Source organism: Lindgomyces ingoldianus (assembly GCF_010093535.1).
Source record: "Lindgomyces ingoldianus strain ATCC 200398 unplaced genomic scaffold BDR25scaffold_5, whole genome shotgun sequence".
NCBI classification, from domain to species: Eukaryota; Fungi; Ascomycota; class Dothideomycetes; order Pleosporales; family Lindgomycetaceae; genus Lindgomyces; species Lindgomyces ingoldianus.
This window is the reverse complement of record NW_022985166.1, coordinates 1,334,978-1,350,908: the sequence shown is the minus strand read 5'-3', so window position 1 is coordinate 1,350,908 and position 15,931 is coordinate 1,334,978. Positions and strand designations below refer to the sequence as shown.

Sequence of the window (15,931 nt, the reverse complement as noted above, 5' to 3'; positions counted from 1 at the left end):
CATGAACATTAATTGAACTTCTGCGTCCACTCTGTGAGGCGGGGGATTGAACAGACATCCTCATTCTATACATTCAACCAAGCAAGAAAAAATCCTAGAAGCACGCGGTCATGGTAATCATCATTTTAAGACTGCTAGTCCATGGCCTCAAATTTTAGAGCTCCCTCTGCCGTGGACACGTCGAGCTGTATTTAAACTCCTTTGCTGTTGGCTTTTCTTCTACTCCCTCACACACCCTCCCTTGGCTGCTGGATAGAAAGAATGGGGTATGCAATATCTGTGGAGTGGGGCGTATCTTTTCTTGTCTAGTGGCTGAATATGGGTCGATGCTTTGTTACGGGGCTTTGTGGGATTGGCTCGTGGTCCTTGATCTGAATAGAAATATGAATGAGGGGTTGCTATGGCTCTGTGTTGGAGATCTGGTCTGTCTAGACGCTGCAGGTTGTTTTGTAGGTTGCGAAGAAGTGTGATGGTGAATTAGAATTGGGTATATACAGTATGTGTAGTACAAAAGAAATCTACAAGAAAAAGAGTGGAATACGGAACCTACCTCCGTCTCAGTCTAAAAGTCGATTAAATGGATATATCACCCAAACCTCTCTCTCTGCCCCTCTGTGAAACTAGCTATCCCATCTCCTGTTTCACCATATCTCTCCTTCTATTACTGCGGCGCGCCCATATCCTGCAACCTCGCCAACTCCCAGTACACACCCCTCTTGCTCATCAATTCGTCATGTGTACCCCTTTCAACGACCTTCCCCTGATCAAACACATATATAACATCTGCGTGTTGGATAGTGCTGAGACGATGAGCGATGGCGATGGTAGTGCGGCCTTTGGATGCGGAGTCGAGCGCAGCTTGCACGGTGCGTTCGGAGGTGCTGTCGAGAGAGGAAGTAGCTTCGTCGAGGAGGCTGTGCGGGAAGATTAGTCATGGGTTTTTGGTGGTTTGGGAGGTGGAGGGGAGAGCTTACAGAATCTTAGGATCGCGGAGAAGAGCGCGGGCGATGGCGATGCGCTGACGTTGACCACCTGATAACAACGCCCCTTTAGCACCAACAAGGGTGTTCATACCGTCCGGGAGGGATGTCTAAGAGATGTGAGCTCTATACTTGTACTATAATAGAGGCAGACGACAACTTACAATGAACTCATAAATATTCGCATCCTTGCAAGCCTGCACAATCGCCTCCTCGCTCACATCATCCTTATCCGCAAGAATATTCTCCCTAATCGTCCCAGTATACAATGTCGTCTCTTGACTCACAATCGCCAACTGCGACCGATACTCTTGTAGATTATAATCTTTTAATTCCGTCTCATCCACCATCACAACTCCAGAATCGTAATTGTAAAATCGTTCTAGCAGAGCCATTACAGTTGACTTCCCACTCCCACTCGCACCCACTAACGCCACAAACTGTCCCGGCTCGGCGATAAGACTGACGCCCCGAAGTACAGGGTGGTCTGGACGTCCAGGGTATGTAAACCGGACTTTCTCAAGCTCGACTTTTCCGTCCAAGCGGTCGATCTTCTTGCCTTCTGTCGACCATGAATCGATCTTCGGCACACGGTTTAGGAACGATTTAAGTAGTTTTGCAGCACTCCGCGCCTCCCCCATATCCGGTGCGAACGAGAAAATTGCACCAGCAGACTGTGCACCGTTAATAATCGACGCATAGCAGACGAAAAACTGCACGATCGTGTATTCTTGTTTCAGGATAAGTTTTCCACCATACCAGAACACCATTGCAAAAACGAACATAGAGAGGCTTTGGGATAGCGCATACAGAAGCGCGGAAGTTTGTGTGGCGCGGAGATTCCCGAGGGCTTGTTCGCTGAGTTTCTCGTGGTATTGGTTGAGAAGGTGCTTTTCGAGGGAGAGGGACGCTACGGTGCGGATTGAGGATGCGGCCTCACAGGCGAAGGAGGCGGCTTCGGTGGAGTGTTTTGTGCGTCTTTCCATGCTGATGAGAGCCTAGTTTTGTAATAATATTAGCTGCGCTACATTGTACCACAGACTTGAAAATAAGACGGAAACCTACGCGGAATCTAAAGTATCCACACCCTATGAGGATAGGTAGGGTTGAAGTGCAGACGAGAGCAAGTTTCCATCCAAACGAGCAGGCTATGACAATGGCGGAGATGATAGTAGCCACTGCCATAACGATAGCACCTAGGGTAGATCCACTCATACCAGCAAGCCGATTAGCTTCTGAAGAGAGGAAAGTAGCTAGTGAGCCAGATGTGACTGCATCTCCATCAAAGAATTCGATATCCTGAAGCTCGTCAGTATTATCTCGCTGCGAACTACATGTGTTTAAGATCATACCTGACGGAGAATGGCGCTGAAAGCTTGCTCTCGAACTCGCGCAATAAGCAGCCTGAAATGTTAGAACATATTCAGTAATATCTCCCACAAGAGAGATACTTACGCTGATGACTTCGCCAACGTCAGTCCTTGGGCGAAGTTAAAGATCCAGGTGGTAATCCCCAACATAAGGAACATCCAACACCAGAATCCCAGTGTGTGTCCGCCAGTCGACATTGAGGGGACCAAGAGCGAGATGATAGAGTTACCTAGGAAAATAGCTTGGAGTGCCGGTGCCGCACCCGCGAGGACGCAGAAAAGGAATCCAACCAGCATAATTTTATGCTCTTTCGCGTTCATTGACCAGCTGAATTTGACTAGTTCCCAGGTACTGTAGTCTTCGTTGTCGTCTTTGGTTGGAGCCTTGATTGACACGGGTTTGGTGGTAGTTGTTCGGACGAGGTTCAGCTTCTCGGGATCGGAAACAATTTCACCCTCCTTCTCCATGATAGCGACTCGGCCGCTGGGAAGGATCTTTGAACTCAGCTCTTGGGCCTGCACTAGACTCTGATAAATACCACCAAGGTTAAGTAGCTCGTCATGTGTGCCTTGTTCCATAATCTTACCCTTGGCCATGACAACAATATTATCCGCATTCTTGATTGTCGAAAGGCGATGGGCAATAACGATCGTTGTCCGGCCTTCCGATGCACGGTCTAGGGCTTCCTGCACAGCACTTTCGGACTTTGTATCTAAACTGGCAGTGGCTTCGTCGAGGAGTAGAATCTTAGGGTCGGAGACGACAGCTCGTGCGATGGCTATTCGCTGCTTTTGGCCTCCGCTAAGCAGTGATCCACGCTCTCCTACAGTAGTTCGGAGCTTGAGAGGGAGCTCATTGATGAAGTCCCAAGCGTTGGCGATCTTAGCAGCCTGTTCGATGAGTTCTGCCTTCACTTCGTCTTTCGCCTGCGGGTAGTCAGTACCAAAGATTCGGTGCCAGTTCAGTAGAAGGAAGAGGAGAACGGCGTTATAGCACATAGTATGGGACACGACCAGTAGTTGGAATCTAAGGCCTGAGAGGTAATCCTTAGACTACGCTCTCAAATGTAGAGACACTCTTGGCAAGTATCCTTGTCCTAGTTGTGTTTCTTGGTACTTGCCAACAAGTAGCAAATTATAGAGATTTGAGTATGCACTTACATTCTCATACTCAGTTCCTACCAGGCCATGTTCGATAGACTCGTAGATCGTCGTACTGAAAAGCACTGGTTCCTGACTGACGATGGCCATATTCCTCCTTAGCCATTTTAGATTCAATTTACTGATATCGTTCCCATCGAGGAAGACTTCCCCAGACATAGGCAGATAAAACCGTTCGAGAAGTCCAAATATCGTGGATTTGCCAGACCCTGATGCACCAACGAGGGCTATCATTTTCCCTGAGGGAATGACGAGATTGAAATCTTCCAAGACAGTTGTATCGGGACGAGACGGGTATACGTGCTTAATATTCTTGAACTCGATGTTTCCGATATACTGTTCTGGCTTCTCTCCTTCGTCGGTCTCTGGATCTATCGGTGACTTGCGCTCGATGGTATTGAAGACTTTAGTGGCAGCCGCTGTGGCCTGTCCGAAGGCACCAAGGTGCGGAAGATTGTCTACAGTTGGTGATTAGTATTGCCTTTCCGCGAGTATCTAGGTTCAACGAAAAGAAGTCTACTTACGTCCAATACTAACACCTGCAACCATCGACGCCATGATGACGGTGAGAATCTGAGCAACACCCAGCTCTCCCGCATGAAGGAATCGATTTCCTTGCCAAAATGCCAAAGCGTATTGCAGGTTGAGAACGGCCATCATTCCCGCAATCATTGAGGATAACCAGAACTTCCCTTTGAAGTCAAATCTCGAGGCCCTTCTCAAGAACGTCTCGTACTTCTTCTCTAGCCGCTTCTGCGTTCCGAATGCGGTGACATTTCGAGCGGACGATATGACCTCCTCGGCCAGGGTCCCAGCGGTTGCGTACTCATTGACGGCAAGCGTCATATTAGCTTTCATATTCTTGCCTATCTTAAATTAGAATTCGTCACTAGGGCAACCAGTATTGCTCTCACCGTTGAAACCCATCATCAGAACGACCGCTACCGTTGCCGATAGCATAATGCCTGCTAATTTGGCAGAGCGTATAAATCCAACCACCAGAGCAGAAACAAACATGGAGGTGCCGGTGACGAACAAGGCCACTTTCTGCCCAATACCATCTTGAACCAGATTCATGTCTACATGAGGTCAGAGAGATAGAAAAGCGATTGAAGTGCAGGACATACCGGAGCTGATGCGTGTAGTAACCTCGCCAGAACCAAGAAAGTCGAAGAAGGCAATGTTCTGGCGAAATATAGCTCGAAGATAAAGCTCTCGAATGTGCTGAGTGATCCGTTCACCGGTGTAGGAGAAGCCAATGATACTCACGTACACGGAGATAAATGATGCAATGCCTAGAAAAACCCGCATGTCAGAATCATTCATACACATAAAGTCTTTGAACATACCAAGATACACGAAATATAAGGTGAAAGTGTTGATTTGGTGCTTAAAATGGGCTGCAACAGTAGCATCAGTCGCAAAATTTGTCATGCTTCCCGCAAAGTTGCCATAGACAAGCTTGAAGTGGGCTAGTCAGCAAATTGCGCTTATTGAATGAAGGTTGAATATTACCGTCATTAGTGGAAGAACAGCGCCAGCCACGATAGATGCGATAGCGGCAATTGCCATGATCAATGCCTCTTTCCTGTTGGCATATCGAAATAGGGAGAAATACCCAACGCTCTTCTTAGGCATGTGGAGCTGCTTTTCGATGATCTGCTTCTCCTCATCGCTGAGAGTCGTTGTAGCTGGGGTTTCTTCTCCAGATGCACGCTTTTCATCATCTTGAGCCGACGCTGAGGCAGTCGGAGATATCATGCTGAAAAAGGCTTTACACCTTGGGCAGAAGGATTAACTCAGTCGTAAGAGTAAAAGGCCTGGAGATTGTTATTTGTGGCGAAAAGTGAGGGGCTAGGCGTCGCTCGCTCACCCTCAGTGCTCTCAGTGCTCTCAGTGCTCTCAGTACTCTCTCAGTACTCTCAGTACTCTCAGTGCTCTCTAAACGACTCAACCACACCCTGGTACGGCCTTGAGGCTGAAGGAGAACCACGCTTAATATAAGCAACGACAAGGCTCCGGGAAATGGGAAGCACTTGGTGTTGCAGATGAGAACGGCGTCGCAAGTTCGCCAAGCCGAGGTACGGAGAAAGGACCGAGTTGATGGAACAAGCGATATTAAGACATCGAATTGAAGGAAATTAACACAAAAGCAAACGGTAACCCTTTTGTGTCAAGCCTGGAGGCGCCTGGAACACGGGGGTAAACGGAGGGTCAAGCGGACATATATCAAGCCAGATCGCTCCGCGAAATCGAGAAGGGGGACGCGCAACATTCTCATCAGGCAGAACCTGAAGCCATTTTCGTATTCGCACGTATTTCTCCTTCTGCAAGAGGGCCACATTCCGGAGCGCCACAGTGCATGGCGCGGTCGAATCAGAGCCGGAGCCGGTGGAGGGACCTTCCATCTGTCGGAGCATCGGTTGCGGAGCATCGGCAATAACCTGCTCCGGGAATGAATCACGTGGGTGCTAATCGTGCTAAATGATTACGACTTGCATCCTGCAGGAGTTGGACAAGTATCCACAATATTCTTATATCCTGACAGATGGAGCAGAAATAGCAGTGCGACGCAGTTGACCGGACGAAAAGGAAAAAAAACTCATTGATTATTATCTTACCTCCACAGATCCACAAGGATATATGCTGAGAATACGACTATGCATGCGATGGAACACTAGTGAGGTCCAGAACAGAGGACCGTCTTTTTTGAGATTCTCCTCGTATTTCGGCGAAATTGAATTATTATTCATACAGGTCTGCGAGATGCGTTGATATACGATGTCGAGACTGAGAAATCCAGCTAACCCTTGCTCGCTTATAGGTACTTCGCCATCAACTCTTTCACCTTCCCCAAGTCCAAAGCATCAACTGTCGCGCAGTGTCCCTTCATCGTGTCCGCCATACAAACAGCATTCAATACCGACTCCTCAACGGCATCCGCGCTGGCTTCGAACAATGCATTGATCGTTTGGTCGTTAATCATGTTCACTCCAACCTCCCTTGGCCTCCACGGATCCACCTTCCGATTGCCCGCAGTGCCCGCGGTTCCCGTCTGAACGTCTTGCTCGTTTGCAGTAGAAAAGGCTAAGAAGATATCTCCGGAATGATTCGCACCCCAACCTCCAACCCTTGATAGACCAACGGTTGCGCGTTTCGCGAGACGTTGGAGCTGAGAGGGATGTAGTGGAGCGTCGGTACCGAGAATGATAATGATACTCCCGTCCTTTCTTTCCTTAGCTTGGGCGGTTTTGAAGAGGAGAGAAGCCTGGGCCAGCAGTTCGGGATCGTTCGGATTCTCCTTCACTCTGCGTTCCTGATCTTCAAAGATCAATCGACCTATTGGAGCTCCGGCAATTTTGAAGTCCCTCATTGCCCCATAGTTTGCCTGAACCAAAGCAGCTACCGTGTATGACTTTCCATCCTCAGCTGGAATAATACGACTACTTGACCCAGTACCCCCTTTGAACCAATGGCATAACATGCCTGTTCCACCCCCTGTATTTCCTTCCTTCACGGCCTCGCCACTAGCCTCGTCAATTCCCTTGACAACATGCTGAGGTGTGACAGCGAACTTTGTGACATCATGCATAAAGCCATCAAAGGTCTCGGCAACAACAGGAAGGAGGAACCAATCCACGTTACCCTTCTCATCAGAATGTTCTCTGATTCCGTATTCGTATATCCCATTGTAAGCAGAGCCAACGCCAAAGCTTCCTGTAATGATAATTGGAGAATGAAGGAGGCCAGTTTCCTCAATCCAGTGGCTCCCGGTCATCTCTCCAGATCCATTGAATCGAAAGATCCCCGCAAAACATGCCTTGTAGAACCAGTCTTTTCGAGGGAGAATGGTGGTGAGCCCAGTGTTAATGGACCCTGGGGTCGCATTGGGGTAATTTGGAGAATCGTGAATCGATTGAGTGGATACTAGTACGCCAGGGATATCGGTCAAGCTGTTCTTCGATCCAGTGCTGTAGCGACCGAGATAGACAGTGGGGAGGAGATCCCGAATGCGCTGACGGGGAGTCTTCGAGGAGGCAGAGGTGACTGTGGTAGTAGACATTTCATGAGAAAGAGGAGAATACGTAAATATCCTGAAACGTTAATCATGGAGGACGTCTAGCTTCTCAAAGACTTATATTCGAACGAAAGATCTTCGACCTTTGTTTACTCCCACCAATGATATCCAAATTTCGATTTGTAACACCAGCCTTATTTGGTCTATGCCAAATCGCGAGAGACACGACCACATGGCCCATCCTTAAATTACAAGAGTCATAAAGATCGTGTCTAATGACGCATTGCGATGCTATTGCATCCGCTAGGTTGAGTCTATCTCGCAGCTTACTATAAATGCCTGAGGCGCTAAGGCAGTTAAAACATTGAAAATCAGCTTGGAAGGGAAGGTGGATACAAATTGGGGCGTAAGAGGAGTCAGAGTTGCAGCAAACGCAACGTCGGAAAGGAGGAAGCAAGCTAGAAGTGGGGTTGAATTAAGAGTCATGACGTGAGCCTGACTGTTCTCTTTTAGGTTAGCGTCCCAAGCCAAGCTCTTTCCTGACACACCCGAGTTATCGCAGTGAGCTGCTCTTCATCTACGAGAGATGCTTCTGCACCTTATTACTCCTCATTATTTTGACCCAAACTTACTAAGAGCACACTGCTTCCCACTTTGTAGTTCGTGTGGGCTTTGCTAGCAACCTAGTTGTTGCGTAGATTCGGAGGAGCCGTGATAGTTCCGTACTACACAGCATTTATAGTGTATCTAGGGGTATCAAGCATAAGGAGGGGATACACGGTTGAGAGGCCGACTGTACTCTTATGGCTGCCTCTGGATTGAGGACACGCGACTTGAGGAGACGCTCCTCGTGGGCATCGTTCAGGTCTATGTAACGAGTCATAGTCTCAAACACTTCAAAATCATGAGATAGGGCATACCCTATTCGAAGGTTTCAAAATATGTTCCAGAAGATAGTGGGGTAAAATGGGCGGTTTCCGTTTCGCCTCATGCAATTTTGTGAGTCTATGCAGTCGCCACCGAAACCTTGAGGAGGCTAAAAAGATCCGAAGAGTGCAAAAAATTCTGCTCGAAGATGTACTAAACGACTTGGAGCTGTGGGGATTTGTGCGACCGTCCCCAGAGGCCTAGGATCCTTCTCCAGAAAGCTATGGTTATACTTAAGTGGCCGGAGAGATGTTCATATTCGAATTCAATCCTATCAGTCGTTTTCCCGGCTGGGTTGGTCAACCTAGATATTCATAAACTGAGATTAAGTTTCAATGGGATGATTTCCTTACTCGTTTTTTCAAAATGTAGACTATCAGTGAGACACCTGAATCCTCCCGAGCTTATCAACTTATTAGATCTTAGATCTCTGTATACCTAGCTTTCTTATAGCTATCCTCCAAATTAAAATGTTTCCTTAACACGACCCCAGCTGATCCATATCTCAACGGCATCACCCAACGTACGAACTCGAGTGGATCAGCTATCCGGGTAGCCTCGGGCAAGACGTCCTATGTGTAGCGTTGAGCTACAGCTGGGGCAGAGATCAGCCATACTATTCGACTAAGAAAATACCCGTCAAAGACGCCAAAGTGTTGTACCAGGAACTACCCAAAATAATTCAAGACGCCATTGGCATCACGACGGAACTCGGACATCATTACCTCTGTATTGGCTCACTTTCTATTGTGCAGGATGGCCCTCAAAATGTAGCCCGGGAGAATGCGCAGGCCACTGATGTATAGCAGGGTTATGGTTACCAGCACCGCTTCCACTCCCCGCTCCGTAGTAGATGTGATCCTGGTAATTCTAAAAACGCTGGATTTCTTTCGGTGTTATAGAAATCCCATTCCAAGGGCGGGAGTGCTCGTATATTTTTTTTGCCTGAAATAATGGGAGGGAGTGATAGATTCTATGATATTTGTCAAACTTTACATCTGCCTGACAAACCTCTACTTTGCAGTCATCATGGGTCTGAGAGGGTGGTAGCAAGCACCTCAAACTTGAGGGACTCGACAAGACAATGCTTGAGGTCTATCATGAGGCCGAAGAATGAGACGGCATTTCACGCTCCTATCACTTTGCTCCGGGTGGCGTAATCTTGCAAACGGATGTTCTAGTGATATATAATCTAACCATCGTACGCTTTGACAGTGGGCACAGATCCCCGCTTTTTATAATGCAGAACCTTTCTATTGCTGTTACATATACGATCCCTTGCTCTTCTAGATTTGCGAGCGTATAATATAGCTACAGAGAAAAGGCTCGGCCACTAGTGGTACTTAAGTGGGGTAATGCGAAGCGTTCTTCAAAGACATGGCATGTCAAAATAGAAAATTTCCTAACTGGGGTCACTCTGAAGTTACCCAGGTCTGGATTTGGGAAGCATGGCGCTTTTTGAGAGTGACTATAATGCAGGTTAGTTGATGCTCTCATTACATGGTACGAAATCCAACTGGGTGAGGTTTATATGTGCAATGGTATGGATTTCAAGGAAAGATGGTGCTGTGGTGTTGAAGTTTGTGAATTGTATGCTGAAGTAATCCTGCTGAGGTTGAGAGAGGCTGTGATGTCTAGGTGCAGGTATGGCTGCAGCCCGGTTACGTGACCTAATGATTCCGTATGACAAAATCCGACGCAGTGCGAGGCGTCTTCTTACCTTTGTTCGAAAGGAGCAAAGTCCAAGGTATAACGTGATCACATCTATCAATCGTCTCTGTGGGGTATTTTCGGGACCAGCGTCCATGCAATACCCATTGCAACTATCAGCCCAACGAGAATTGGTTGCATAACCTTCACACCAGCCTTGCTTGCTATAACTCCAGTGAGAGCGGGGAAGAGAGACCCGCCAGCCTGTGCAAGAACAAACACAAAGCCTAGTACAACGTTAGTAGCCTGAAAATATATTGAAGGCTCGAAATGGAGTTTCGTAGGAAAGAACCAAAGCAAATGGCGCTGGCTTAATTTCAATAACAAGAATATGGGACACCTCCGGTTGTTTGAAAACAGACAAGATCCGAAGTGTCAAACAGGAGAGGGGTAAATGAGCACTGGTCATACCTAAGGCTGTGGGCTGAATCCTTTTCTCGAATAGCTTTGAACCAATCGACATACCCTACGCTCATTAAGTACAGAGCCTCCCAGCATGAGCGGCTGGCGAGTCTCACCGTAGCAAACATTGGGCCATAGAAGAAGCCTAAGGCGCAAATTGCGACTGCGCTACTGGTAAGGTTGGGGACAAGCCAAAATACCAGCTGGAGTGCCAGAATCATGACGCAATACACCATCGTCATATTCCTCTCTCCAAAACGATGGGTTGGCTCTGCCAGGGCAACTCTACCCAGAAATACCCCACCCCAGAGACCGGCTGGAATGTACCCGACTTCAGGTAGTCTTCCGCTGCGGGCGGACACAAGATATTCCACAACCCAGCCTCCAGCGGTGATGCCGACTCCGAGCATGAAGAAGTAAAATAGAGATAAAAGGTAGACTGGACGTGACTTTAGTGTGTCGATGATGTCACGAGACGCATTTCCGCTGCGATTATTCGTGTCCATGGAAGATGGCAAAAGGTTTTGTGGAGCATGTACCTTGAGACTGTCTCTGAAGCCAATCAGAACACCCACAACATTAAAGGTTCCAATGCCGACAAGAAATAGGTAAAATAGTGGCCACTTCTCGCCCACCTTTGAAGTAATGGCAGTAGCAACAAACGGAGAAACGAGACACCCAAGGGCGTACATGGCGTGGATGAACCCAAGCCATCTATGGGCGCCTCGAATGGAGGTAACGAAAGTGTTGGAATGAGAGTCCTGGTACGCCATCCCCGCGGCTTGGATGAAAAATGTAACGACATAGAGACCAAATGGCGGATTCCAGAATCGGAGAAGGTGAGCTATGAGCTGGAGGGCCGCCCCAAGGGTGAGAATTGAGCCTAGATGGAGATATCGAGAGACATGGCTATTAGTTGCTGCGGTGAAGAGCCAGCCAAGGAATGATGCTGCATAAATCAAAGCAATGTATTCCGTCCCAACATGGTATGTTCTTAGAATGTAGGGGGTCAAGGCACCTAAACTGCCATCATTTGTCCCGGCAAAGAAGAAGGAGAAGCCCGCTGCAATGATTTTGAGAATGTTCGCCTGGGTCAAGTCTGTCTCTTCTTGGGTTGGATTGACTCTCTGCGCCGGGTGCCGAGAAGAAGTGTTCAAGATAGGAAGCTCAATGTCTTGTAGGGGAGTAGCATTTCGATGGATGATCTTGTTTGGTGATGATGACATGATGCAAGGCAGCGGAGGAAAGCGCATGTGGTGAGAGAGGAAGTTGCGACATGCCACTTATCAATGCAGCTCCGCGGAGCGATCCATGGAACCTCGCAAGTATCACCCTATTGATAACAGGTCAGACGTGATGGATAACACAGCAATTGACATTCGCAAAAAACGGAACTGCAGACCGTGTTTCCGGCCCCCTGCGCTCTTTGCTCCCTGATTCGCTCGTCACAGACGGTTAAAGCAAGAGAAATGATTGGACGAGCATGGCCCAAACCGCCATAGCCTCCCACTTCGGCCTCACCGGCGCTCACAAGCATGAGGAGGGCTGAGCCACCACCAGCAAAACATTCCTCAGGATGTTGCTGTTCTCTTCTGCCCGTCCTCCTCCTCCTCCTTCTCTAAACATATTCCATGTCCGGAGCAGCCGTGCCGTCACCTTTTACACCCCATAATCTGTCCTTCTAAACTTACTTCATCAACCTCCTCGTTCCGTGACTGACATCATGGTCGTCCTTGGCGGACTTGAATTTGTCGTCGGTGGCTACCTTATCCATCGCTACCACAAGAACAAGAACGAGAAGAAGAAGCTGGTCGAGGAAGCAAACCAACGTCGACACCATACGTTCCCCGGGCCGAAACCTCAGTCATATCCTTCCTATCCGCAAGCCCAACAGCCCGTACCACAGCAAAAGTATGCCTGCTACGCCCCTCAACCACAACTTCGACCATACACGGCTCAGCCTATTCCTGAAAGTCAGCCATATCCTCCACGCCCGCAGCCTTATCCTCAGGCTCAACCCTCGTTTCAACATCAAATGCAGCCTCAACCTCAGATGCAACCTCAGATGCAACCTCAGATGCAACCTCTAAGAAGACAAGACTCGTTCGCCACACTCTCGAACATGCCCGTCGCGAACGGCTCACCACCACAGGACGCGTCTCCCGCCCTTCCGCCTCGACGGCCGATGCAGCCTCAGCAAGCACTCCAACCCCAGCCTCAGTTTGTTCCACAAGGCTACGCGCCAGTCAACTACCCATATTACAACACAGGCTTCAGCGCATCGTACCCCTCCTTCGATCCCTCGTCGACCGCACCAGTGGCACAGCCGACCCAACAGTCATCAGGAGGGCACACGGTAGATGATAATTGGGAGACCTATGGGCCACAGTCACCACACGTGCACTTCGCCGTGTCAAACCCTCTACACCCTGGTGAGCGGGAGGATGACCCTCCGCCACCCTATCGACCTTGATTATATTCGGTATAGTTCTAGGATATATGAGGATACGTGGGGCTTTGAATGCAGGCATTTGAAGATGTTTTCTTTTGGTGACCTTTGGTCTAAATCAGGATGGTACGGACATTCTTTGATAAAACGCTTTAATTGGACATGGTAGAGGGATACCCATGAATTTGATTCTACTCACTTTTCTTGTAGGTAATGGATGCTGGTGACACAAGTGGTTAATAATGCCCGCTATTAGATACTTAGCTTAATGACAGCACTGTTACTCTTCCTCGGCATATCCATTGCCTTGGGTATCTACTCCTAACACCTCCCCGTTCCCCTTCTGTTAAACGGTGTCGCAAGTTCACTACCATGTTCACTCATTCATGACTAATAACAATGCTGCGAAATATTCCATTTGGATGACGTATCCCGAGCATTCAGGCTCAACGTCAAGTCGACCGGATGGGAGTACATATGTGGGGCAAATTTAAATGAGGATGTTCTGGAGGAAGATGATACCAGCAGTTACCCAAACAGAATTCCCACATTTCATGCTATGAGCAGGAGTAGAGATGTTACAGCGGAGTATATTTATGTTGAGTATGTAATGGTGTCTTGAGATGAGGCGAGGGGGTGCTAAATCATGTCAGTCGAGGGACCTAGGCCGACTTCAAAGTTATAAAGGACGCCGGGATCGACCCTAGAGGAAAGATTGCAATGGCAAATTACGGTGATATTTATCGAGGGACGGAAGTCAAGAATACCCAGGATAATAGCATGGTTGGGTTGATTGTCTTCACCGGTTCATTAGATGACGGCGAGGCTACCGGGGAGAACGGTTATGTGGCGTATCCAGGTCCGAATTGCTCAACAGGGCACCTCTGATGCATAGGAATTGACAATTCTTGGATGGTCCAGCGAGAAACCCTTCCTCAATCCCGCGAGGCAGTGTGCGCTTCCTCCATCTACTCCAGCGGTCCAACAACTGTAGGCTGAGCCTCCACCCCCGATTCACCCCAAGGCAACGTATCTAACTACAACCTGTCAATTCCCTCGACCCCACCCAGCATGGGTGATGCACTCCCTCTCCTCACGGCTCTAGAAGGCAACGGCGTAACTGCCAAAGAAGCAAATCGGAGTGGCTGGACTGGAGGTTTTAGTGACATCACGTAGCATTGTTTAAAATGAACCGTATCATGAATGGGTGGATAGCGCCAGCTTGGGATGTCATTGGTGTCATCAACGGAACGAGCGACGACAAAGTCGTTGTCATAGGAACCCATCGCGACGCCGGCGTCATTGGAGGAGCAGCTGATCCCAACTCCGGAGGAGTTATTCTTATCGAGCTTGCCAATGTTTTGGTCAGTTGTTGACTAAAAGGTGGAAACCAAAGAGGGCCATGTAAGTGATCTCACACACAATGCGGAATAGATTCCAGATCAGTGTGTCCAACCGTTAGTACACCTAATAGTACAGTACTGCAGTACACTGATTTTAGTCACGTACGTACGTACAGGGCATCTACTTAGTATACTGTACTATACGTAAGGCTGCTGTACTAACTGTTTACAGTAGTTATATAAGATTTTTAGTAGTTTTAGGCAGTTAAAGGCAGGTTGCTAAGGGCTAGGGGGCTTGTGTTTAGAGATTAATGCAGAGAATGCTGTTATTGCCTGTTTTGTTAGCAATCTTCTAATAAATTTAGCAACTATGCTATCTACATTATTCTTTTGCTTATTATAATGTCCTAATTTCTATCTTAATTAACAACATAGTTATCTTAGCGTGTTACTACTTTGCAGGCCTGTCACGATTATGCACGAGTAAGGTTATAGAGCTTCACGGAGGTCTAGTTTAATTACTACGTGAGGTATTATAGTAGGTACAAGACGTTGTGTAAGGAACAGGAAAGTTTAAAAAAAATTAGTAATTAAATACTTAGCTTAAAAGTCTAAGCGCTTTAAGTATAAATTAAGCCTATTTTAAGTTTAGTTAGTGTTAAAGCAGTTTATACTTAAGTTTATGTCTATGTTATGTTATGTTTATGTTAGACGTGCACTAATAATACTTTAGTATATATCTAATATAGTTATGTCTAGGATCTAGGGAGAATACTGTAACAGTACCCCCCCTTTTATTAGAAAGGGAATTCTTTACATTAGTAGTTCTAGCATTAAGTTATTTTTATTAGAGTATAGGTTTAGTTTAGATAGGTATTAGGTGTAGAATTAGGTTACTATAAAGTTTTTTTATAAGGCTTCTATAAGTTTTTACAACAGTTTATTATATCTAGTTTATTTTATAAAGTATTTATAGATATATTTTTTTTATTAAACTAGATTTATTTAATATTTTCTATAACATATTCTAGTTTATTATTTATAATAATAGGTTTAAGTAGTAGGTTTAGCTATTTAGGTAGATAGTTAGATTTAAAGGCTACTTAGCGCAGTAATAATATGTAGAACATAGAGTGTATCTTTATGCTGTTAGGTAGGATTAATTAGTAAGCATATAATAAAACTATATAGGCTACTATAAAAAAGCTAAAGTTTTTTTAATTAAGTTTTTTTAATTATTAGTTTATTTAAATATTTCTAGTGTCTAGCTAGACCTTCTTACTAGCTGCATACACAGGGGTAAGAGTTTAAGATTAGTGTCGGTTGACCTGGGTTCGATCGAACGAACGTACGCCCAAGGGGCGTACCAAGAGGTGAGCAGGCAACACAATGTATTGATTCTGGTGACGGCTGCCATCCTAAGTACGTTGGGATGGCTGGTTTTATACTGGCCCCCTGCCAAGCCCGCACAGATATCACGTGAGATAAGCTTACGTGATATCCACACAGAGTTGGATCAATATACCTGTGATTAACGTTCGGACACTGGCAACTTTTGTTCTTGTGGAGTT

General features: G+C 47.0%; 5 protein-coding genes across 5 annotated transcripts; 2 read left to right on the top strand and 3 right to left on the bottom strand.

The window, feature by feature from the left end:
• Positions 1-661: 661 nt before the first annotated feature.
• On the bottom strand, positions 662-5,272 carry BDR25DRAFT_382368 (leptomycin B resistance protein pmd1; the record flags this gene model as incomplete). The annotated part of the gene is made up of 12 exons (XM_033697772.1): positions 662-914; positions 975-1,090; positions 1,145-1,978; positions 2,046-2,279; positions 2,333-2,384; positions 2,436-3,277; positions 3,512-3,969; positions 4,036-4,377; positions 4,426-4,590; positions 4,639-4,806; positions 4,861-4,972; positions 5,027-5,272. 12 exons carry the CDS (start codon positions 5,270-5,272, stop codon positions 662-664), a joined length of 3,822 nt encoding a protein of 1,273 aa, XP_033552253.1.
• A 934-nt stretch (positions 5,273-6,206) lies between these two features.
• On the bottom strand, positions 6,207-7,896 carry BDR25DRAFT_279444 (peptidase family T4 protein). The gene has a single exon (XM_033687754.1). The coding sequence runs from the start codon at positions 7,572-7,574 to the stop codon at positions 6,330-6,332; it is 1,245 nt and encodes a 414-aa protein (XP_033552252.1). The 5' UTR covers positions 7,575-7,896; the 3' UTR covers positions 6,207-6,329.
• Positions 7,897-8,495: 599 nt separating this feature from the next.
• On the top strand, positions 8,496-9,746 carry BDR25DRAFT_350787 (uncharacterized protein; the record flags this gene model as incomplete). Its single annotated transcript, XM_033694763.1, has 8 exons — positions 8,496-8,626; positions 8,661-8,835; positions 8,950-9,008; positions 9,046-9,205; positions 9,231-9,320; positions 9,359-9,440; positions 9,507-9,607; positions 9,672-9,746. The coding sequence occupies 8 exons, from the start codon at positions 8,496-8,498 to the stop codon at positions 9,744-9,746; spliced, it is 873 nt and encodes a 290-aa protein (XP_033552251.1).
• Positions 9,747-10,223: 477 nt separating this feature from the next.
• On the bottom strand, positions 10,224-11,794 carry BDR25DRAFT_212810 (MFS general substrate transporter; the record flags this gene model as incomplete). Its single annotated transcript, XM_033684732.1, has 3 exons — positions 10,224-10,393; positions 10,578-10,632; positions 10,685-11,794. 3 exons carry the CDS (start codon positions 11,792-11,794, stop codon positions 10,224-10,226), a joined length of 1,335 nt encoding a protein of 444 aa, XP_033552250.1.
• Positions 11,795-11,957: 163 nt separating this feature from the next.
• BDR25DRAFT_391535 (uncharacterized protein) lies at positions 11,958-15,895 on the top strand (the record flags this gene model as incomplete). The annotated part of the gene is made up of 12 exons (XM_033698155.1): positions 11,958-12,980; positions 13,012-13,182; positions 13,293-13,391; positions 13,462-13,630; positions 13,684-13,876; positions 13,913-13,968; positions 14,012-14,046; positions 14,088-14,179; positions 14,233-14,381; positions 14,452-14,464; positions 15,720-15,839; positions 15,870-15,895. Exons 1-12 carry the CDS (start codon positions 12,292-12,294, stop codon positions 15,893-15,895), a joined length of 1,812 nt encoding a protein of 603 aa, XP_033552249.1. The 5' UTR covers positions 11,958-12,291.
• Between the last annotated feature and the right edge of the window lie 36 nt (positions 15,896-15,931).

What these genes read in the sequence shown, in the direction of transcription:
- BDR25DRAFT_279444 (XM_033687754.1), bottom strand. Translation starts at nt 7,574, where the DNA reads ATGTCTACTACCACAGTCACCTCTGCCTCCTCGAAGACTCCCCGTCAG.